This window comes from Lonchura striata, chromosome 9, assembly GCF_050655825.1.
Source record: "Lonchura striata isolate lonStrDom1 chromosome 9, ASM5065582v1, whole genome shotgun sequence".
Lineage (NCBI taxonomy): Eukaryota > Metazoa > Chordata > Aves > Passeriformes > Estrildidae > Lonchura > Lonchura striata.
Genome location: NC_140711.1, coordinates 31,118,443 through 31,142,112, shown reverse-complemented (window position 1 = coordinate 31,142,112; position 23,670 = coordinate 31,118,443). Strand labels below are relative to the sequence as shown.

At 54.0% G+C, this 23,670-nt stretch overlaps 1 protein-coding gene across 25 annotated transcripts in view; it reads left to right on the top strand.

The window, feature by feature from the left end:
* The first annotated feature begins 1,769 nt into the window (after positions 1 to 1,769).
* MBNL1 (muscleblind like splicing regulator 1) overlaps positions 1,770 to 23,670 on the top strand; it is a 65,780-nt gene continuing 43,879 nt past the window's right edge. For 5 of the 25 annotated variants that reach the window (XR_014957438.1, XR_014957437.1, XM_085588095.1 and 2 more), the window contains exons 1-2: positions 1,780 to 2,070; positions 21,942 to 22,838. Coding sequence is in view for 15 of the 25 variants with exons in the window: in XM_085588095.1 (XP_085444221.1) it covers positions 22,665 to 22,838 (174 nt within the window). In the remaining 10 variants the exon portion in view is untranslated. Of the gene's footprint in view, positions 2,071 to 2,153; positions 2,299 to 6,068; positions 6,211 to 6,335; positions 6,451 to 21,941; positions 22,839 to 23,670 lie in introns of those variants that run through there. The other 20 variants (XR_014957436.1, XM_085588091.1, XM_085588092.1 and 17 more) reach the window with 15 other exon arrangements.

Genomic DNA, 23,670 nt, shown 5'->3' with positions numbered 1-23,670 from the left:
TCGCTGCCTTTCTGAAGGAACTCATTATTTTAATAATTGCAGCCTAAGAAAACCTTCAGGCTTTGGACTCTTCAGGAATAATAACAAAAAAAAAGGCAAAAAGCTGGGCAGTGTTGTCTCACTGCGACTGCTCACCCTGTGCAGTCTGAGGTCGACGACACATTTCAGCTCAATTCAGAACCAGCGCCACAAAGCACACCATGGCCTGAGTGACAATGTGTGTCTGTAGTGAGTATTTGGTGAGCAGTGTTACTCATCAGAGCATGAAGAGTCCCCGTGCTGCATGTCTGCCAGCACAGGGAAGGCGGGTGGGCTCTGCTCTCTGTTTGCAGCCCGGGCAATCACGTCAGATGAAGCGGGGCTGTTTGCTAGCTCACTGTGCCTGGCAGTCCCACAGCTGTACCAAGAGAAAGGAGAAAATCTGTCATTGCAGCCGAGATTTTCACACTAGACCTGGGCCCCTCTCCATGGCAGCCTCTTTTCTGATGGAGGCCTTGAGGATGTTGGGTTTCTGCACAGATAGCTGACACCCATGGGAAATTTTATCTGTTGTATCTCTCTGGGTGAAATTTCTGGGTACCTTTCACCCTTATCGGGGGTTTTACTCTGACCGAAGTACAGAACCGCTAGGAATTCTAGAGAAGGTTTCCTGAAGAGACAGGAAGATAGATTTGAGTGTTTGCAAGGCTGGAGGAAACCTGGGATGGCTGCAGTGCCTGTACTCTGCTTGGAAAAAGGCTTCAGGATGAGAAGAGATCCCTAGTGCAGAGCATCCCTATCCCCACCAAAACACACAAAATTCTGTAATAGGAAAGATAATTCTCAGGTGACTATTGTAATTGATTTTATTATTTATTAGCGATTGAAATCAGGACTCGGGACTTGTCTGTCTCACCACAGGGCAGTTCTTGGAGCAGGCTCAGTGAGGAAGCGTGCAGACACAGAGACGTGCTCCCCCACTCCGCTGCTGGTGCTGCGGCCAAGCTGGGGCTGTGCCAGGCCGGGGCTGGCTGGTACCTGCCACGAGCCAGGCTCAGGGACTCGTGGAAAGCTGTTCCCCCCACTCCTGCAACACCCCGTGGGGTGGGATGGTGAATCCAGCAGCGCTCTGCTGCAGGGCAGGAGCAGAGGGGGACACACCGGTGCAGGAGCGGAAAGAAACAACAGGAAATCCTGTGCATGGCCGTGCTGGCTGCAGCGTCCCGCAGCAGCACTTCCAGGCTGCTCAGCTGCGTGCTGCACCTCCAAGCACGCCTGCAGCACGCCCCGAGCTCGGGCGCTGCAGGGCCGGGTCCCGGGGAGGTGGCTCCGCTCCCGGCACGGGGGCAGTGGGTACGAGCCTCCTGCTCCGGCTGCGGGGCACAGCTGGCACAGCCGAGGGCAGCCACACGGCCTTTCCCCTGCAGCACGGCCCACAGAGCCCTTGCCCTGGGCCGTGCCCACCATGCCCGCTGCCGGGCAGGAGCCACTGCACGGGTTTACCAAAGCTGGCACGGCCAGTGAGGATAGGACACCATGGCGTTTTCCCCCCGGGCTGAGCGAGGGGAATTTCCAGCTGGCTCTGAGAGCTTTGGGTGGAAGGGCTGCTGGCTTTGGAAGCCTGGAGTTGGTGGTAACCCCAGCAGAAATAGCAAAAGTGGGCCCGAAAGTGCCTGGCAGGCGAGGCCAGCCACGCTGCGGGTGCCGGCGCTGGCCAGGCAGCCGTTATCTGCGGCTTGCAGCAGGAAGGAGTCGGGGCCACCGCCCCAGCATTGCCCCATTTCCAGGCAGGGAGCTCGGGCCATGGCCCATGTCAGCGGCCCGAGCCCGTTTCCCCAGCAGCTGCCAGCGGGCAGATTAATGGCTCGCAGGGAGACGTCTGCCAGTGCCTCAAGCCGCGTGTCCGTGTCCCTGCCACGAGCTCCCCGGCAGCGAGCCGGGCTGCAGCGCCATGCAAAGCACTTCCTCTGGCGTGTCCTTTTTTACTAGCAGAAAGTAATTTTTGCTTCCTTAAGAAAATAGATGTGCAAAGCCCAGCCCGTGGCCGTGGTTAGCGCTGCACGAAGGGCTCGCTTCGGCCTCATAGGTTCGGTAAGTGTCACTCTCTGGGCTGTCCCCGCTTCCCCCGGCCGGGCCGGCGTGCTGCGGTCGCAGAGAGCAGCAGGCTGTCATTGGCCCCGCGGCACCGGGGCGGCGGCTGTGCCAGCAGCGCTGCCGGCGCCCCGTGCGCCGCGCAGGAGCCCCGGGTGGGACGGAGGCACTGGCCCCAGCGCGGGGCCCGCCGAGCGCAGCAGGAGAGCGCGGCTGTCGTGATGGACGGTGAGTCGTTCACAAAGCTGGACGGTTTCATTGCCGTCTTTCATTGCGCTTTCGCGTACGTGCCTCGCTATCTTGAGTTAGTGAAGACTTCAATAATTTAGTAGAGAAATTAACACTAAATGCAAGATGGTTTTATGCAGGGCATGAGTAAAAAACTTTGTGGTTCTGAAGAGCATTAAAAGTTGCAGTCAGGCCCATCATAGACCCGCTGTGCTGCGTGCTGGGGGTCCACTGGGACCCCTGTGGTGTGGAGCTGCACCCTGAGTGGCAGCAGCCTGCTCCCAGGGACACGTGGAACAAACACGGCGCAGGAGCCACTGCCATGGCGCCGGTGTGTGCAACTTCTCTTTCTTCTGCTTTTACCACCGTTTTATCCGTTCATCACCTGTGGTGCTTACTGCGCTGGAAAAGCTAGAGAGGTTTTTGCATGCTTACAAGAGCCCTGTGAGCTGGTTTAACATCTGCTGTGTTCTGGCAGTAGAGCGGACACAGGGCTGGTGAGGCACCCCCGCCATGCTGTGCACCACTTTGGGTGCACTTCCCTGTGGGGCCGAGTGCTGCTCCTCCGCAGAGTCCTGCCGGCCCTGCACCACTTTGGGTGCATTTCCCCGTGGGGCCGAGTGCTGCTCCTCTGCAGGGTCCTGCCAGCCCTGCACCACTTTGGGTGCATTTCCCCGTGGGGCCGAGTGCTGCTCCTCCGCAGGGTCCTGCCGGCCCTGGGCGAGGCAGGTGGGTGTCCATCCCGGGCACGTTGCTGCTCAGCCCCTCTCCGGCACTCTAGGGGGCTGTTGGTTAAGTGCATGGGAGATTGAAATGACATTAATCCTCTGAGAGCGACCCTCAGCTTCCTACCGTGAAATCTGCTGCTGCTGGCGAATGTCCCGCCAGTTTTCCGTGACTAAACACCACGTTGGATCGCACGCAGCAGCCGTGGGGCTGAGCACCCACACTGCTCCCGTGGGGCTGGGGCTGTGACCAGGTGCTGCTGGAGGGGCTTCAGCATGAGCTGCAGAGAAGGAAAGAAATTGCCTTTGCAGAAAAGGCAGAAGCTATAACGTCTGTCACAATTATTTGCTAGGAATTGCGCTGTGGATTTTTCTCATTTATGTGCTTGTAGACTAGGAGAGATTCTAAGTATCTTATTGCTTTCAACAAGAATGCTATCACACAGTAGTTGCAGGAGGCTTTAAAATAAAAGGACAAAACAGTGTAAGGGCCAAGTCATAAATTTGTGTGCTATATTTACAGAAATGCACATGCAGATGAGATCATTAAACCAGAAACAAATGTGCTCTGGCCTGGCGGGAAGCGGTGGCTGCGTGCGCCGTGCAGCAGCCGCGGGAGCGGGCTCCGGAAGAGCAGGGAGGCAGCAGGGCCTTCCGTGGCAGCCGCACTGGAGCTTGTGTCAGACCTTTTTGGGGAACTTGAGCTTCACCAGTGTTGCACAAATAAGGGCATCAGGAAGCAAACGGCTTCTCCAGGGTTGCAGTCATATTCAGTTCGGGTTTGAAGCAACTCGTGTGTCTGTCTTTAATGAAGGTTCAAGGAGAGAAGGAAAATCAGAGTATAGGTTGATTTAGTGACTGCTGTATTGCAGCTATTTGGTGAGATAAAATGAAGACACACTTGGAGCTCAGGTGGTTTCTGTCTGTGTGTGAGGCCGGGTACGGAGCCCCCCATGCTCCTAACAGGTGGGAGCCCAGCAGCGAGGAAGTGTTTTTGTTCTGCTCGAGGCGCAGCCGGGATGAGGATGCCCACAGGCACCCTCGTGTCAGGCTCTGGGACACACTGGTGTCCATGCTCCGGGTGACCACTGGCCCTGCTGCCTGCTGGGCTCAGAGGGAAGGGCAGGCACCTTGGCACCGTTTCCACTGGTCAGCCTCTCCCCTCAACAGCGCCAGGGCTGCCCTGACTCAGCCAGGAGAGCTCCTCTTCCTGCTCCACGTGCAATAGCTCACAGGGACTGTAAAACACAAAGTATCCCTCAAAAAACTTTCTTAGCATACAGTGTTTCTCTTTGTCCTCAAGTACCGATTTATGTCTTCAGGGCTGAGTGGCGCACGATGCAGTGTGCTATGACACATTTCTTTATCTTTGCTGTAAGACAATTAGTCTGTTGGAATCCCAGGTGGTGGTTGCTGTTGGCATTGGATGATGACCTGGGAGACCCCTGCATCTGAAATTTCCTTACGGTTTCCTCTTTACCCTGCCGTGCCTGGACATTCTGCTATGAGCTTGTGCCCGACGTCCATGCCTCAGGGTTTGATCTGCTGTAACCTGCATAAAGCAGTGTGAATGGAATGCATTCACTTTCCAGGATACTGTGAGAAATGCCATCACTGTGCCCAGGACACAGCTCCAGTCTCCCAGTGCCAAGACACTGTTCCACGCCATTATTTAAGAAGAATTTGGGCAGGGAGGAGTTTGTACAGAAACTTTGTGACCAGAAGTGCTTTGAAAACGCCCAGAGCGGTGATGTCGGTTCTCAGGGAGGAAATGGCCCCGGGAGCTCTTTGTGCTTGAGCGGGAACAGGAAGAGCACAAGTGGCCCAGTACAATGTTCACTCCCAGGGCCCATCGGGGCTGTGCAGCCAGGGCTGCTCTGGCTGGGGGACATCTGCGGTGCACCACAGCGAGGCAGGCAAATAGAAAATACAATGGGATACCAGTTGTCATGAGTTTTGTTCTGCTCTGGATTAAACTTCATTGAAACAAAAGTGTAAGAACATGACATTTTTCTGAAAGAAAATGGAATGCTTCTTTGTCCTTTCAGCCTCCCGTTTCTAGCAAAAAGCCATCAGAGTTAACCAGCAGGTATCAGAAAGCTCTCCCAGCCACTGAGGTGCCGGCACTCCCTCGGGCATGTGGCACACCTGGATGCTGCCCAGGCTGGGCAGCTCTGAGGAGGGATGCTCACTAAATCCATTCTGTTTCCAAAGTGCTGCCTGCTCCGCTGCTGGGGCGATTAGAGCACAAGAAAAGCAAAGTTAATTATATCCCCTCCAGGCTTGTAACAGAACAAAAAGCCTTACGAAGGAAGCAGCTGGAGTTAGATCTAGAGACCAGCTAACAAAATCTGTCTCCCAAAGTCAAGTGAGGAATTATTTGTCATTACTTCATCTCACAAAACAACCCTCTGCTTAGGTGTCTGTGTTAAAAGACGTTTAACAGTACGTGACACTGGAGATAAACTCCCTGTCTCTTTCCTTGTCTCTTTTCAGTTTGTCTTTCCTAAACTGTGGTTAGCACCACGGTGGTCTGATGAGCCCTTTGCACATGACCCCGTGTGCGTGTCGTGGCAAGGGGACACTTTGGTACACCTCTGGCTAATCTTTGTGCACTCTGCCGTCGGTGTCAGCCACACGGCCGGACCGACACCTGCCCTGTGACAGGGCCAGAGCCGAGCTGTCGCCCGGGCGGTGGGGCTGCGTCTCTGGAGGGCCGGAGCGGTGCAGCCGCTGCTGGTGGGTGCCGGGGGAGCCGTGCCAGCCCCCGCGGCAGCCGGCAGAACCAGCCGCTCTGCAACGGCTGCTGTGGCTCAGAGGAGGAGAGCAGGATCCTGCCGCCCGCTTTGGGAGCGGGTCCTCGGGGGACCGTGCTCCCCGGGACGGCCCTGGGGCTCTGGGGGACCGTGCTCCCCGGGACGGCCCTGGGGCTCTGGAGCCGCCGCGCTGGGCGCTGCGCGGCCGGGCCGGGCAGCGCCGCCCCTGCCGCGCCTCCCCGGCCGCGGGCGGCGGGGCCGGGCACGTGTGCGGGCCCGGCTCGGTGACTCATGAGGCGCCGGCCGCTCCGCCGCGGGGAGGATGAGGGAGGGCGGCCCCGGGGGAGGGCAGCCCGCCGCGCCGCCGCCCCGCTCCGCGCCTGCCCCTCGCTCCCGCGGTGCCCGGAGCGCGGAGGCCGCCCCGGGAGCAGGTGAGCGCGGCCGGCCGGGGCCGGGCCGGGCCGGGCCGGGCTCCCCGCGGGCCCGGGGCTGCCGGCGGGGCCGGGGCCGGGCGGCGCTTCCGGGCGGGGCGGGGGCGGCGGCGGAAGCGGGCGCGGGGCTGGCGCGGGGAGCCCGGGCCGCGCTGCCTCCGCCCGCCGCGCCGGCGGCGCCGTCAGCATGAGCGGCTGAGCGGGCGGGCGGGCCGGCACGGCCGCGCCGGCAGGCCCGGGGTGAGTGCGGCGTGAGGCCCGGCCCGCGGGCCGCGGCGGCGGCGCTCCGGGGCGGCTCCCGGGGAAGGGGGGCTCGGCGGGCCGGGACAGGCGCCGGGCTGCGCCGGGGCCGGGGCGGCTCCCGGGGAAATGGGGGCTCGGCGGGCCGGGACAGGCGCCGGGCTGCGCCGGGGCCGGGGCGGCTCCCGGGGAAATGGGGGCTCGGCGGGCCGGGGACAGGCGCCGGGCTGCGCCGGGGCCGGGGCGGCTCCCGGGGAAGGGGGGCTCGGCGGGCCGGGACAGGCGCCGGGCTGCGCCGGGGCCGGGGCGGCTCCCGGGGAAATGGGGGCTCGGCGGGCCGGGACAGGCGCCGGGCTGCGCCGGGGCCGGGGCGGCTCCCGGGGAAATGGGGGCTCGGCGGGCCGGGGACAGGCGCCGGGCTGCGCCGGGGCCGGGGCGCGGCCCTCGGGCAGGGTCCCCGCCGGGGCCCGGAGCCCGCGGCCGCGGGGCGCTCGGCAGCGCGGGGCCGGGGCTCGGGGCTCGGGGCTCGGCCGGGGCTCGGGGCTCGGCCGGGGCTCGGCCGGGGCTCGGGGCTCGGCCGGGGCTCGGGGCCGGCAGCGCCGGGCGGCGGCGGGGGCGGCGGAGGCGGGCGGGCCCGGCCGTGCGGGCGCAGCACACGGCGGTGCGGGCGGCAGCGCCCCGCGCGCTCTCACCGCACGGCCTGGCCCCGGAGCTGCCGCCGTAGCCTGACGGAAAGAGAGGTTTCTGTTTCCTTTCTGGAGAAAGTTCTTGAATTCAGAACTTCGGTTGGCAGGTGCAAGCTAGTCAGTTTGTTACGACGGTGGTACAGTGGAAGAGAAAAACGCAGAGATGTTTGTGTTAAATGGTTGTCTTGGAAAAATGTGTGATTGGTTTTTTTTAGAAAAAAAAAAATAATTTCTTTCGGTGATTTTTTTGAAGTAGGGAATATATGCCCCTGGGAAAGGGAGAAGCAGGACATGGGTGACAGATATAATAAGGAGAGCAGGGAAGGGATGTAATGGGAAAGAGGGATTGAAATAATGAATAGTAATGGTAAATAACTTAACTGGGTACATCTTTTTTAGCACTATGGAGAAGGGGTTCTAATGAAATGACAACATATTCCAAAGTGACAAGGAAATTATTTACATAATGAATAATTAACCGATGGCACTTGTTGCTGCAGGGGAAGTTTGGGGTGAGAGCTGAGGCGAGGTTGCAGGCTTCCCTCGGGCTGGCTGCATGTGACACTGACCCTGGGCAGGCCCGCTGGCATAGAACAGTATTATGATAATTTAAAGTAGATAAAAGAGGAAGAAATGAAAGGCTTGCTAACCCCGTTCTCACTGCAATGGTGACAGGACTGCTGCATGTGGAAGGCTGGGATGTGCCACTGCAGAACCAGGGGCGTTGGGAGTCTGGGCTGAAAGCAGGCATGGGTAGTGGCCAGTCCGGGTGTATCCCACAGCTGCCTCCAGCCTGGTTCTCCTGGGTAGCGGGATCTGTAGTGTGCTCCCTCAGTCTGTCCTTGAGGGGTCTGTGGAGGGCGGGTGAATGTCCCGTTGCGTGTTGGTGCAATGTCCCAGCTGTGTCCTGCTGTATCCCCGCATCGGGTGCTGCTCTGACTCCCCTGTCCTCAGCCGCCTGTGCTGGAAGCCTGGTGTGGAAGGGTGACGTCCAGGAGATGGTGACAGGTGCCAGCAAACAGCTGGAGCACGCCCTGGCTGCTGGGAGGTGCTGCCCTGCAGGGCCAGGGTCTGGCTGCCCAGAGCAGACAGGCTGTAAATCCAAATGGTTTTGCTCTCACTGTCCAGGGGGGTTTCTGTGGCCACAGGAAGGTTCTTACACGTGGTGTAGATGAAGATCTAATGGCCAACTCAGATTAAATCATAGGTTTCCCTCTCTGTTTTTATTTTCTTTGAGTACTTGTTTTATTCTTCTGCTTCAGCATCAGTGGGGAGGTGGTAGTGACGCAGGGACGCCTGTGATTTGGGGGATGAGCCTCAGCACCTCTTGATTCCTAAATAGTGGATGATTCCTGCTCAGGAACTGGTGGATAATCTGCAGACATCATTTTCTGACACTGAGGAAGTCATGCGTGTTGGGTTGTAAAAGGCCTTGTGGTAACTCTGTTACTTTCAAAGGCTTAATGGGTGTTTTCCTTAGACATATTTTCGACGGGAATGCTGTAAACAGGCCAGCTAAGGCCAGCTCCTTAAGGTAAAACTGCAGGAAAAGTTCTGTTCCCATTCCTTATGATTTATGTTCATGCCAAGGATGATTTTTGCAACTATGAGTTTATCAGCAAATTCCTGTTACTACTCCTGCCAGGAGGGAAGGGAGAGGGAGGATCTGGAAGAATTCAATTGCTTCTCTGGGAATTCCTACACTTGAGTGTGTCCTGCTGTGCCCAGCCCTACACAGGGGGCTCTCCTTTCCCTTGCATGACTTGTGGTCTCCGCTGTTTGTGTGTCTTAAGGATTACAGCAGTTGCCTATGTTTATTATTTTAAAATTTAATTTTATCAACAATTATTTACTGTAAACTGTTTCCCAAGTTATGCAGCAAAGTAAACAACATTTCTTTCCTCCTACCCCATAGTTATTTAGCAAAAGAATAAACATGTAAATATGTTTGGGTGTTGTCCTTGGTGACATTTGGAGCCTGCTCTGCTGTGAATATGTGCAATTGCAATTCCATTAGTGTCAAAGAGAGTTCCCAGCAGGTAACAAAGAAAGAGAAGGGACTATTAAAACCCCGTTGTAGTTGTGATGAAACTTCAATACATCCTAAGATGAGAAAACACAGTTAATATACCGAGGTGCAAGGTGAAGGCTTTGTGTGATTCCTGTGAGGATTCTGGAGCCCACTCTCCCTTCACAGTCTGTGCAGGGGGAATGTCCTTGTCAGTACTTTGCTCAGAGTAAAAAGCCAGAGACAAATGTTGGCTTGCCCTGATCTGTGCATTCAAAACCAGCAGCAGGTTCTGCTGTTCTGAAGGAAGTCACTTCAATAGTTTCAGAGGCAGCAGCAGGAGAATGACAGCAGCACCCTGAGCTGGGCCAGGCTGACAGATACGAGGTTTCCCATGCCCATTGGGCAGTTTGATGTGTGCTGACCTCAGGGTGAAATCCCACTATCAGAAGAATTGCTTTTCCTAAGGGGTCAATTCATTTTTTTAAACGTGCACTTTCTGTCAATTTCTACCCTGTGAAATAGTCCATGTTTCAGATTATGTGCATGTAATTGTTATAGAATAATATTTTTATCCAAAATATATTTTTACTAGCTAGGAAGAAAAAATGTTTGCAATAGTTATAACCTATCCTCAGTAAAATATGACTCAAGTTTTCACAATTCAACTTGATTAAGCTTTTGGACGGAAAATTGCTGTAGTACAAATTAGTAAGAGCAGCAGCAGTGTGTAAGGTGACAGCACTTCTGTCACAAGGGTGCAAAATCCTGCAGTTTGAGTTCATTTTGGTTTGAATGTACAGGTTGTGCAGGAAAACTGAGGCAGCTGGGCCTGAGTTTTGTGTAGCCAGACTGTAATTCCCATGAGGCAAGTGCATGACCAGCCTTAGCCCAGCCTGGGGAATGGGCCAGCTCAGCTTGGGTTTGTCTGTCCTTCCACAGCCTCACTGCCCCCTGGAGATGCCCTCGTCTGAGCACTCTGATAAAATGTATGACTCCTGTGTGCTCCTGGGACCTTTGCTTTGGGCAAATAGGCCAAGTACTTGTTTTCTCAGGAAGATATTTCGGTACATAAATACGCGTAGCTGAATGGAGTGAATTTCCACAGAAAAAAAGCAGTAAGTACTAGATAGGCTGCATTATGTGCAGTCCTTTTGCTGCCTGCACAGCCCGCCTGGTTAGCCTGCCTGGGCCGGGCTGCCTTTATCAGCCCTCCTCGTGAATGCACAGGTGGCAGTTCGGCGCCTGCGGCGTGGCCAGGTTTTCCTGCGGGAAGTGTGCCTCGCTGGCCGCCCTGGGGCAGGCAGCTCTTGTAAAGGGATTTCTTTTCCCTTATGTAACTTGTTGGTCTTACATCCACAGTCGGCTCTTGCAAAAGTACGTCAGTCTTGCTTGCAGTGGCACTGAAAAACCTTAACAGAGCGTGCACTGAATTCCCCCCTTATCTCTCTATAGCACATTTTATGTATCTTGTAGTGAGATGTTTTGTTTCTGCAGTTTCAGACTTCGTGTTTCAGAAGATTAATAGACTTAGCAGCCCTGTTTGCTCAGCTTAGCAGCGATAACAATGTAATAAGTCATGAGACGGTCGCAGATCATCCGGCAAGGCAAAATATGCCTTGGACTTGAACTTGGAGCAGGTATTATTTGCAGAGAAAAGTGAAATGTTGAAAGCATTATAAATAGTGTGTCCTGACTTGGGTGGCTGTGGGTTCAGGTCTGCTGCAGAGCCTGCACAGGAGGTGTCTGTTGGCATCTGCATTCCCCTCCGGATGGCCCGGGAGGGTGAGGGCAGCGTTTGTACCGTGCATGGCTAGGATTCACTGCAGCACGTACCGAGCCCTGGCGGAGCCTGGAGGCTGGAGGAGCAGGGCTGGGCCCCGGCTCCCAAATCCTCCCGCAGCAGCTCCGCGCATTCCTGCTGCCTCGCTGTCTCCCGCGCCAGCGAGTCCAACTGCGAGCAGTGAGTAAGGACTTGGGAACCCAGAGCATTTGTGGGCTCTGGGCCCAATCCTGCTTCCAGAGAAGTTAATTGGAATTTTTTCCTTCTAAAAAAGGGAGAGCAGTCAGAAGTGCCCAGCTCAGTGTGGCAGGGCCCTGGGCGCTGCCGTGTGTGGTGTGTGAGCCAGGCTCTCCTGGCGGCCCGGCAGGGCTGGGCTGCGGGCAGCCGGAGCCCCCCAGCCCCGGCAGGGATGGGCTGCGGGCAGCCGGAGACCCCCAGCCCCGGCAGGGCTGGGCTGCGGGCAGCCGGAGCCCCCCAGCCCCGGCAGGGATGGGCTGCGGGCAGCCGGAGCCCCCCAGCCCCGGCAGGGCTGGGCTGCGGGCAGCCGGAGCCCCCGGCAGGGATGGGCTACGGGCAGCCGGAGCCCCCCAGCCCCGGCAGGGCTGGGCTGCGGGCAGCCGGAGCCCCCGGCAGGGATGGGCTACGGGCAGCTGGAGCCCCCCAGCCCCGGCAAGGATGGGCTGCGGACAGCCGGAGCCCCCGGCAGGGATGGGCTGCAGGCAGCTGGAGCCCCCTGGCCCGGGGCTGCCGGAGCCGTGGTGCTGCAGTGGCGTTATCTGCACTGCAGTGACGGTACCCGGCGCTCCCGGAGATCAGCTTTCCCCGCTCAGTGGAGCCCAGCTGTGCCGTGGCAGGTGGCTCTGTGGCCCGGTGTGGAGGCTCGGAACCCACGCTCCCCGAGTGCGCTGCAGCAGCCGCGTGGGTCAGGCTTTCCAAGCAGGCTGCCAAGCCCGAGGCACAGCGGCAGGTCTGCACTGGCCATGTAAAGGGTGCTGCACTGGCCATGTAAAGGGTGCTGCATGGGCCATGTAAAGGGTGCTGCGCGGGCCATGTAAAGGGTGCTGCACTGGCTGTGTAAAGGGTGCTGCATGGGCCATGTAAAGGGTGCTGCGCGGGCCATGTAAAGGGTGCTGCACTGGCCGTGTAAAGGGTGCTGCACTGGCCATGTAAAGGGTGCTGCATGGGCCATGTAAAGGGTGCTGCACTGGCCATGTAAAGGGTTCTGCATGGGCCATGTCAAGGGTGCTGCACTGACCATATAAAAGGGTGCTGCGCTGGCCATATAAAAGGGTGCTGCCTTGGCCATATAAAAGGGTGCTGCGCTGGCCATGTAAAGGGTGCTGAGCTGGCAATGTAAAGGGTGCTGTGCAGGCCATATAAAGGGTTCTGCATGGGCCATGTCAAGGGTGCTGCACTGGCCATATAAAAGGGTGCTGCGCTGGCCATGTAAAGGGTGCTGCGCTGGCCATGTAAAGGGTGCTGAGCTGGCCATGTAAAGGGTGCTGTGCTGGCCATGTAAAGGGTGCTGCATGGGCCATGTAAAGGGTGCTGTGCAGGCCATATAAAGGGTGCTGAGCGGGCCAGCCGCCCTTCCTCTTCCTCGCCCCTCCCCGGGGCCGTGCTCAGTGGAGTTTCGGGGCCGCTGCCTCCCAGAAAAGGAAGGTCCCGTCAGCTGCACTTGCTTTTCTGGGGAGAAATGAGCTCTCCCATTTCTCTTCTGTGCCTCTCCAAAGCGTGGAATAAAATCCGAACAAGTCGGAATGAAAATGTTGATTCCAGTGTGTGGAAGAGTTTATTAGTACCTGGGGAGCATTCCTGACTCTGTGTGGCAGCCTCTGGTTTTCAGTGAAGTTTGGTGCTCTTTACCTGTAATTTTATACGGGAATCCTTCCATGCTCCAAATGTAGGCACAACTTCAGTGGACTTTGAGCCTTCTTTCATTTCAAGCAGAAAAATCAAAGGTAGTGAGTCCATGATCCTGATAATGTAATTATGTATTTTTCAGCTTTCTGATGTGTAGCAGTTAAAAATGTTGTTTTGGGAGTGCGGCGCTTGCTGTGGTGCTAGAGCTTTGCAGGCTGCTGTGAAGGTAGTCCCAGGGCAAATCTCTTGTTTGCTGCTTATCAACATTTTATTGAGCTCCTGGATTTACGTGCAAATATATTCAATAAATAAATCTTTAATGATGTGATTTTTATTGTGAAAAGTAGATGCAGCTCTGTTCAATTCTTCTAATTAAATACAGGTAATGGTAGAACAGAAATACTAGCATTTGAACTTTTTTCACCGATTTTTCTGCTTGACTGACAAAATTACTGCTTTGGATTTGGTTTGTTTTCTACAGCTTCTGAGCATTCTACAACTTCTGCCTTTAATCACCATTTTCATGAAAGCTAGGTTTTCTTAAGTTATTTCAGAAGCTGTTTTCCAAATATCCCTGTTTCTGTTTTCCAATATCCCCATTTCTGTTTTCTTTGTGTAAGAGTAGAAATGTAAGCTTTCATTCTTGGTGTTTTAAAATGGCTTTTAGAGGTAGGAAGGAAAATACAAGGCGAATAGTGATCTTTTGAGGTCTTTCCAAAATTCCTTCATTGCATTTAACTTGGGTAGCTTGCTATGTTAGTGGAAAAGGGGACACATCGAGGAGAACCCAAACAGAGGATGGAGAAATCTGTGAGAAGTCCTAGGGGCCAGTGTCAGTGGCACCTGCTGCGCCGTGCAGGAGCCAGCCCAGCTCAGGAGCCCCCTGTGACTTGTGCCCCTTGTGGGGGAGCTCTGCTGGCTGAGGTCGTGTGCAGGAGGCTGTTCTGAACAGGAGCTCCTAGAGCCTTGTTTCTCACGGTTGCTGTTAGCTGTGTACTCGTCATAATTCAAAATGAACAAGCATAACTATGCTAAAGCAAATACTGATTAAAAACTTGTCTCAAAGATATTTTCTACTTACTTCCTAAAATAAAAGTAATACTGCTTTTATTACTTCTTTTTAATACCGGTGACTAATTTGAAGCTTTTACTTGGTATCTGAAGATTCATGTATTTGTTTAGTTTGTGTGAGATTGGTCACAATCCAAAATTGATCCCATCAGTCAGTGTTTCTGTGCTGCTCAGCACTGTATATGTAAGGATCTCTATTATGTCAAGGAAAGCGTTTCCTAAACTGGTTTAGTTTTGCTGTGTATGGAAAAATCATTTTATATTTGGTGTATAACAGTCATCTCTGATACCTCAGGTGGTGACAGGGCAGAGAGAACTAAAAATCCCATTCTCTGTGGTTTAGGTTCTTATGTAACTAATTAAATAAATTCTATCGATTTGTTGTATTTTCTGAGAAGTTGTACAAGTTTCTCTTATCCTGGAAGGATGTGATTATAAACATAAATTAAATGTAAGGCTAGGAGGAATCAAAGCACTGCAAGCGCTCTATTTTGGATCTGAGGTTCCCGAGAAACAGCCAGCTGTGAATGCAAATGCAGGTGGCTGTGTCTCCTGCCTCGCAGCAGATGCTGGAGCGTTTTCCAGGCCTGTCCTTGCCGTGATTCATGCTGGTGACCGGGTCGGGCGGTGTCGTCATCGCGCTGAGCTGGCAGTGCCTCCCCCTGCTCCCGGTGTCCCAGCATGGCAGCGCTGCCGCTCTGCGATGCCGCCGTGGCTCCAGAGTGGGACTCCTGCTCCTTCCTCGGGGCGCTGTGCCTGGCACTGCTTGGCCGTGCTGCAGAGCCAGGCCGCTGGCTTGCCGCTTCGGCAGCAGTCCTTCAGTCCAAACGGACCTACTCTGTGTCCCTCATTCCCAGGTAGTTTTCTGCTCCCTGGGGAGAAGCATGTGGGTGTCCCTGCATTGCCATAGCTCGCCATGGCTGAGCTGGTGACCAGTTCTGAGAGCTGCTGCAAGCAGAACTCGGTGTGACGAGTTCCTCGTGAGTGGGACTCACGGCCCTTTTTGGCTGCTCTCAAGTCAGATGCAAGATGAAGCAATCCATGATTGCCATAACTCCCATGGGCCTGGCTGGGAGTGAGCCTGTTCTGCAGCAGGCAGGGAGCAACAAGGCGTCCCCCATGGAATCGTGCCCCACTGTGCTCCACGTGTCCTCAGGGCCAGCAGAGCTGCTGGCATTGTCACCGGGAGCAGGACCGCACACCAGTGTGGAGCAGGCGACATGAATGGCCTGTTCTATTCCTGGTAATTAGGTTTAGATTTAATCTTGCTAGTTAATTTCATGTCTGCAGGGATATGGTGGCTGCATTCACACACCTGACTTGAAATTGTTGTCCTAACAAAGTGGTTGTCATGGTTGAATTTGAAATCTGGAGTTTTTGATGTGGACGAAGGTGGGAGGGGTGGCCTAGCCAGGGATGAGTTAGTGAGGCCAAGGGGAGGGGTTTATTGTCTGGAGGAAGTGGTACTATTAATAAATTAATAAAGTTTAGTGGCCATGTGTATGTCCTGACCCATCAGGCACTGTCTGCAGTGGTCCACAGGACTCCTCTGCCCACTGCTTTATCCAGCTGTCTCTGGGGAAGGAAAAGCCCCCTCTGCACCAGGGCCACATGGCAGCTGCATTAGGAAGTGGAAACCAGTTTGTAAGTGGAAGCCTGAGCAGGACTGAGGTGCTGCTCTGTTTTCCCTTGCAGTGCTGGAGATGTTCAGGCATCAGACCCCTGGGAAGCCGGGGTTGGTGTCTGCTGCACCTCTCACCAGGGAGAGCTCCTCGGGTCACTTCTGAAACCATCAGCATCAGCGGAATTTGGTGTCAGAGGGAAGCAGTTCCTTCCCTTGCTGAGTCATGGACGTGGCTTTTTTTTCTGTAGGGATTCTTCTTGTGGATGATGCTAATCATGGTGTTTAATATAAATTCATACGCACGTGTGCAGCTGGAAATCGCCTGTCGCTGGGGACAGTTTCTGCCTCTCTGCTGCTGCTGCAGGTGCCTCCCAGCTCTGAGCCTGGGCTGTGGGACTCGTGCTGGGTTTGCTGGCTGTGGCTGAGGACACAGCCAGCAGGGTCACACACTGCAGGGTGCAGAGCAGGGAAGCTTTCACAGCGCAGTGCTCGGCTCACGCAGCCTGTGCTGCCCCGGGGAGACGCCAGGGCTGGGGGCTCCTCCCGCGCTGACCCCGCTGCCGTGGTCATCCTGCTGCTCTCCTGCCTTGCTTGGCTTGTGTACACTTGCAGTTAATCAAACAAAATGTGCAAGAGTCGGATTAATAAATAGCTTGTAGTTTTTGGAAGGGTGCATAGTTGATTTATTATGCCCTCTCAAAAGCCTTTGTGTAGAAACAACATGTTTAAAATTACTATTAGAACAAGAAAATAAAACTTATTTTAATAAAGCAGGTTTTGCTTTTTTCAATTCAGTTTGTTATTTATTGGAATTTTAATTTAAATAACTAGATTACTGTTATTTTTGAAGATAAACAACTTCTCTTTAGGCTTGCTTGGACAATGTCACTTCTATTATGGCTGGATTTCCCCAGTGCCAGGATAATACAGAACTTCCCCTTTCTAAAATGCATTGTGTGCATGTTATGGCAAAGGAATTACGGTGTGAATATGATTTTATTACCAGAAACAGTATTTGCGACTTCAATGGTGGGTGGGGATGGATATGTAAATGCTTTGTAATACATAAATTGATGAAAAGTGGATTAAAGGCAGAGTAGTCCTTGCCCATTTTGTGTCCCTGACTCAAAGTTGCAAGAACAGAATAACAGCTTGTGTGCCACATCCTCGTTCAGAGACAGGGCCTGGCCTGTGCCTGTTCATAAATAGACATCAAGCTAATGCTGTCAAACTGTGAATGCCATGTGTCCCTGAAGTCTCAAATTTTGTAACAGAGATTGATATATATCCCAGGTTATTAAAAAAAAACCCAACAGGCATGTTTCTTGACTTTAATATTTTTTAAATTACAGCAAGAGCAGTTAATCCGTAACCGTCTGCTCCTTAAAGGAAAGAGGGTTTATGGAATTTGCAGTGTAGCTTTCTGACTTGAAAATAGCATTACTGTAATCTAAAGTAAGAGAGGCTTGAGCTGTGGGATTTGTCAGTGCCCATGCGCTGCTGGTGGGAATTGGTTTGCAGTTTGATTAGGGATGGAAATCTTGGGGCAATACCTGATTTCTGCATGTGGCTGGGGCATGTAGTGTACAACATGCTGCCTGTTTTTTCATTATTTATCAAGTTTTCATGAACTGAGTACACTTGGGTGTGTTAAATTCATATGGAATGTCACAGTTAGGTGGTTCTGCTAAAACAGTTTCAGAAACTGTGAAATAGACTCAAGATTAAACTACATCTGATGGGGATGTGCTGGAGGAGCCACTGAAGTCAGTGGGAGGTTGCACCAGGAAAGTCTGTCAGAGCTAAAACAGTACAGAAAAAGCCTTTAAAACATTACTACTAGTAGTAGTACTAAAACTATGTATGTCATGCAAAATATGTGCGTCACAGAAGCAGTGTTAGCAGTTTTTTTACTAATCTGGTGTGGCACTTAGTAGTTGAAGCTAACATGTGCTTGCAGTTTTAGCAGGCTCCCAGGCCCAGGTTGCTGGGCTGGGGAGCTGTGAAATCCAGCCCAGCCTACAGACCCTGCTCTAGAGCTGGCTGCTTTCTGCTCCTGCCTTTGCACTCCCATTTTTTCTCAAAATATACAAAAGTACAAAATTGTAAGAGGAATCATCTTGCTTTTCTGTGCTGTCCTATGGGAGCAGCCCAGAGTGTGAGACAATTGGGTTTTTCAGCTGTGGTTTACTGAAGAATATTTTCCTTTATCCAATCCTATGCTGTTATGTGACAAGATGCTAATTAGCTCATTGTTTCAGCTTAATTTTGTGACAGTGCTATAATTATATCCCTCAATTGTGCCGTGGAGTAATTGCTGTATATGTTCCAAATTTTATATTGAGATATGTTATTGGTAAACTTTGAGTTTGGCAGAGGTGTTTTGAAAATACTGTAAGGAGTCAGTAATTTTGTGTTCCTTGATTTAAAAGACAGCCATTTGGCAATTTCAGGCTTTGAGACTGCCCTGTCAGTGTAAATAGAATATTGATTTTATTCCATTTCCTATCTCATTAGAGTCATTGTCATGAGGATGAATTCACGTTGTGTAATTATCTGTTCTTGCTGACAGTTCTCATGTCACTGAGACTGGTGTTTTCAGCTTCTACTTTCTCTACGCATAAAAATAGCATTCTTCCCTGCCATCTTCTCCTTCAGTGCTGCACTCCTTGCCTGCCCAGCTCTTTGAGAGCCCTGTGTGGATTTGATGAACAGGGATGGCCAGCAAAGCCAGGTGCAGGATCAGTGGAAACTGTGCCTCTTTGGGGGCGATTCTCAGTGCAGGCAGTTACCTCATTTTTGTGTCAGAGACTGTACTGAGGGGGGAAACACATTGTTCATCTGTCTGCACATTTCTTTATAGTAATAAGGGGCAGTAACAGGAGTCTCTTCTCCGTCAGATTCACTTTCTTGGACATTTCCAGATAACCTTTCCATTGATTTGTGAGGCTGTTTCTTAATCATTTTCATTGACCCAGCTCAGGAGACAACTAAGTCATCTCTGTTACCCTTCTAAGGAATGACTTCTCAGTGTTATTTCTCTCTACTGTCTCTTCTGAGAATCACTGTTTAATTTGCTTTCAATCCTTGTATCTTGATATTCAGTGAAGGCAAGGTTCTGCCTTGGCCTAACCAATGTTTCAATATTCTCAAGACAAGTGGCAAATGCTTCCAAATTTCAAAAAGTGAACTTTAAAATCCACCTGTGGATCACAAGAATCTTTAGTACTGACTGCTCTGCTAGGTGGGGTCTAGAAACTGTCAACCCCTAAATCAGTTTTAATGAAATGAAAAATAGAAAGTTCGATCCTTTTCCTGTCCTGTCCCTAGGGTTCTCCCACTGGATTTGTTACAGTCCTATCGACTGGGTTTTGCAGACAGTGTATCTTCTAGCATGTGGAGCTTACTGGGGACTCCTTAGTGACTGAGTATCACAAGAGAATTTCCAAGTGATGGGAAAATAGTTTATGCAGATAAAAAAGGATGATTCTATGTTAACATCTTCCTTTTTTTAGTGGGAATATTGAAGATAAACCTCTGGTCTGACATCAGGCTTTATTTCTGTTCAAAGGCTATTTTTAAAGCTGACATTTCTGGCTGTTTTCAGGTAGACAACAAACTGTTTCTACAAAATACACATCTAGTATTTCTTTGTGTTCCAAAGATTTACCTTTGAGGCATCAGCTCCTTGGAGTAATGCTTTTCTTTTTGTGGCTGGCAGCCTGAAGAAGGAAGGGTGGAATTCAGGCTCAGTTAGTGCAGTCACAAGTGTGTCACTGACCTCAGCAGGAGCAGGATTTTTCTCCAAGTGGGTGACTGTCCAAATCCTAACAGAACTTATTACAAACCTGGGAGTAAAACACAGTTTGGGGAGCCTTACAGGAATATTTCTCCTCTGAGTACATGAGAGCACAAAAGTTAGTTTTTCATCTGTTTTCATTTTGGTTGCTGCCTTCATCTCTCTTTCATTTCTTGTTAGGGGTGGCTGCTTGTGTAATGAGAGTGAAATATCTTCTTTGGAAGCGGTGGCCTTTAACTTGCATTGGCTTTAGCATATAAAATGTATCAATTTGCTGCTCTAACTCTTCTCGGTGTTTGGAAAAATCAATGCTTGGTATGGATTGGTTACCAAGCTGATGAACAGGAGAAAACCTGCTTAGAGCTGTTCCACAGCTTTGTAGTAGAGCCCTTCTTGCTGGCATTGCAGCACACTGTCCTGAGGCTCTCACAGGGAACAGATGCTCCTAACAAAGTAACTCAGGTCACTTTGTGTAGTGCAGGAGTGAGGTGGGAGGACGCAGATCCAGCTCTTGTCTGCAGAGGACAAGTTGCAGTGCACCTTGACTGAAGGCTGGGAGATGTGCTGGGGCTTCCAAAAGCGCTCTGATGTGCTGGTATTCCTGCACGGGGCTGCAGGGATGCCTGGTGGATCTGGTGGACCCAGCAGCACATCCTCTGCTTTCAGATCTCTAGGTGCTAGTCTGTCATGGCTGGGAAGCGTGGCACAAGTGCACGAACCAAACTGGTTTGCCTGGACATTTGTTACAGAACAGGTTTTCAAGACCCAAGAATTCAATATCCCAAGCACTGAGGAGTAGTGACTGCTGGTGCAGGATGACCCCGACCTTCAGAGCTTTAGGCAATTGAAGCAAATGAGTATCTGTGTTTACTACACAGACACGAAGTTGTTAACCTGTGCTTGCAAGTAATGATGTAGTTGTTTGTCTCTTGGTAGCAAGGATTAAAAATGTGGCATGATTTCAAGTGTCCTGGCAAAGAACTCACGGTGCCTGTTGTAATCTCATTAGCTCTGTTAGGTGTGTTTTCCTTCCCCTGGAGTTGGTTGTTCTGATCACTGTGTCCCTAGAAAAAGACTGTGGCTTTTTCTCATCTGTTGGTTTGCGTGCACGCTGAGAGTATCGCTTCCCAGGGTGTGATTCTGGGGGCTGTGTCAGTGACCTGCATGGGAGGGGTGGGAAATAGGAAGATGGTGAAGCAGCATCTTCAGAAAGATGAGGATGGGAATAGTGTTCCCCGTAGCACAGGTGGAGGATGCTGCGGGGTTGCAGTGCTGGCAGAATCCCCGTTGCTGGTGTTGTCAGTGTGTGCCAGGCAGTGCCACGAGGGTCCCTCTGCTCCGTGCTCTGGGCACTGTGATCCTCAGGGGGGGACGGGAGCCTTAGTTCATTAGAGTGGTTTGTATTTGCAGGTGGCACCAGGCTTCTGCGGCAGAGCTGGGCATCTGGGGCGCGGCGTGAAGGGAAGCCCGTGCAGCCCGCCTGGGCAGCGAGGGCCCGGTTTGCGCTCCTGCCCGGTTTGCGCTCCTGCCCGGTTTGCGCTCCTGCCCGGTTTGCCCTCCCGGCCTTCCTGCCCGGTTTGCTCTCCCGGCCCTCCTGCCCGGTTTGCGCTCCTGCCCGGTTTGCGCTCCTGCCCGGTTTGCCCTCCTGGCCCTCCTGCCCGGTTTGCGCTCCTGCCCGGTTTGCCCTCCTGCCCGGTTTGTCCTCCCGGCCCTCCTGCCCGGTTTGCCCTCCCGGCCCTCCTGCCCGGTTTGCCCTCCCGGCCCTCCTGCCCGGTTTGCGCTCCTGCCCGGTTTGCCCTCCTGCCCGGTTTGCCCTCCTGGCCCTCCTGGCCGGTTTGCGCTCCTGCCCGGTTTGCGCTCCTGCCCGGTTTGCGCTCCTGCCCGGTTTGCCCTCCCGGCCCTCCTGCCCGGTTTGCGCTCCTGCCCGGTTTGCGCTCCTGCCCGGTTTGCCCTCCCGGCCCTCCTGCCCGGTTTGCCCTCCCGGCCCTCCTGCCCGGTTTGCCCTCCTGCCCGGTTTGTCCTCCTGCCCGCCGGGTTCGCGCTGGCCGGAGCTGCCGCCGCGCCGGGCCGGGGGCCGAGCGCTCCTCCTGCGGGCAGGGCCGGTGTTCCCCGAGCTGTCGGCGCGGCCCCGGTGCCGCTGGCCGTGTCCGAGCGGGCGGTCGGACTCCGCCGGGGCCGAGCCGCTCCGGGGTCAGCGTGTCTGGGCTCGGTGCTCACGGCGGGCGGGCCGACGGGGCGGTGCCGCTGCCGTTCCGCGCGCCGGGGAGCGGCGGCGGGCGGTCAGGCCGAGCGGCGGGGAGGGCCGTTCCCGGTGCCGTTCCCGGTGCCGTTCCCGGTGCCGTTCCCGGTGCCGTTCCCCGCCGGGCTCGCGCGTCCGTTCCGCCGGGCCGCACGCGCGACCCCCGGCGGGCGCGCTCGGGGCAGCGCGGCGCGGCCGGCGTCTGACAGGCGCGACCTTTCATAAGACGGCCCCCGCCATTGGCTCCCTGCCCGGAGTGTCGCTGCAACGCTCGCCGCGATTGGCCCGCGGCGGAGCTGCCGCCCGGCCCCGCGCGGGGACGCGGCCCCGCCGCCCGCAGCCGTGAGTGCCCTGCGCGGGGCGGCGGCTCGCGGGGCGCCCGCGCCGCCCGCTCGTAACGTGTCTCTTCTCTCCACAGGTTGGTACTAAGAAGTGCCTTTCCTGACGTCGCTGCTGCTTGGGACCGCTTCTAGAGCAGCCGCTGCTTTTGCCTTGCTTGCTGCCAGCTAGACTGCGACGACAGCGCTCCGGCGCTGCCAGCCCCGCGCCCGCCGGGAGGAGGGTCCGGCGCCGCTCCCCCGCCGCCGCTGCACTGTGCACTAAAGTGTGCCGCGAAGGTCAGAGCTCTGCTGCCCGAAAGCCAAGGAGAGGAGGAGAAAAACCCCAGCCTAAGCCCGGTGTCGGTCGTTGCTCTAAACTGCTGCATCTGTCTATGCCAAACTAATCGATCCCGGTCGCACCGCAGAGCCCGCTGCGAGCCCGCTGCCTGGAGGCACCTGCCCGCCGCCGCCCCGGGAGCCGCTCGGGATTGCTGCCGGAGCCCGCCGGCTCCCCGTGCTCGCGCGGCCGCGCTCCGGCCGGGATGCGGAGCGCGCGGGGCTAGTCCCGGCCACGCTCCCGCAGCGCACCCGGCCGGCGGCCCGGCCCTCCGAGCCCGCTAACGGCGCCGCGCTCCGACTCCGCTGACACAGCCCTCCTCGAGATTGCAGCCACCCAGCCTGACACGTACTCAGTTTAAAATAGGGAGCGGGGCAAAAAAAAAGCGTTCTGGAGGTGGCACCTCCATAATTTCCAGTTTATCAGTTCAGCTACTCGTGTGCCCGTTTTTATTGGAAATTTTAACTACCTGTAAAATCTAAAGATGGCTGTTAGCGTCACACCGATCCGGGACACAAAATGGCTAACGCTGGAAGTGTGTAGGGAGTTCCAAAGGGGGACTTGCTCACGACCAGACACGGAATGTAAATTTGCACACCCGTCGAAAAGCTGCCAAGTTGAAAACGGACGCGTAATCGCCTGCTTTGACTCATTGAAAGTGAGTAAATATTACATTATTTTCAAGGATAAATGGTTAATGAAAGAAGCAGTTGTAGCCAGAGAAATCCTGCAGCCGAACAGGAGCAAGCGCTGGCTGCCAGCAGTGGAGTGTTTTGCTGCTTTTATTTTATTGATGCTTGTTGATTTGTGTTGCTGCTCTCCTCAGGGGAAGGGGAAGGATATAGGGAACGAAGGGAAAATACGTCTGGCAGGGCTCAAATTCTCCAGTATGGCTACAGGGGCTCATTCTTTGCCTCCAAATTATTCCCTGCTTGTAGCTGGAATAAAGGGCACTTCACGTAGAAACAGCAAAGTCACTGTGAGGATTCTTTGTTTTTAATAGCACAAACCACGTAAGCAATATGAGGATTTGTTTCCATCTCGTAACTACCAGCGGGTTGTTGGTGTATCTGGACAGCTGATAGTGAACCTTAGAAGAGTGTTTTCCTGCCTGGGTTATTCAGGTGCCTGTGAAAACCCTGCTTGCCTTTCTGTGCTTGGCACTGGCGTGGTTATCCCATCTTTTTCCCAAGTGCGCTGGCTTAAGGGAAGGACAGCACTTAACAGAAGGCAAGGTGCCTCTGGATGTGCAGGAGCACAGAGGGTTTTCAGGAGGCACATCCCAGCTAGGCACCATAAATACAGGGCTGTTGTTTCACTGTAGCTGCCGTGTCAGGTGTTAAATGTGCAGGTCCCAGCTCCTTCCCTCGGTTTTTCATGATTTAAGTAACCTAACATGTCAAATACTCATACCACAAACAGTACAGAATTAATCCAGCAGAGTAATGAAAAAATCAAAACTCGGAAGCAGAAGTGTACTTGTCTGTCAG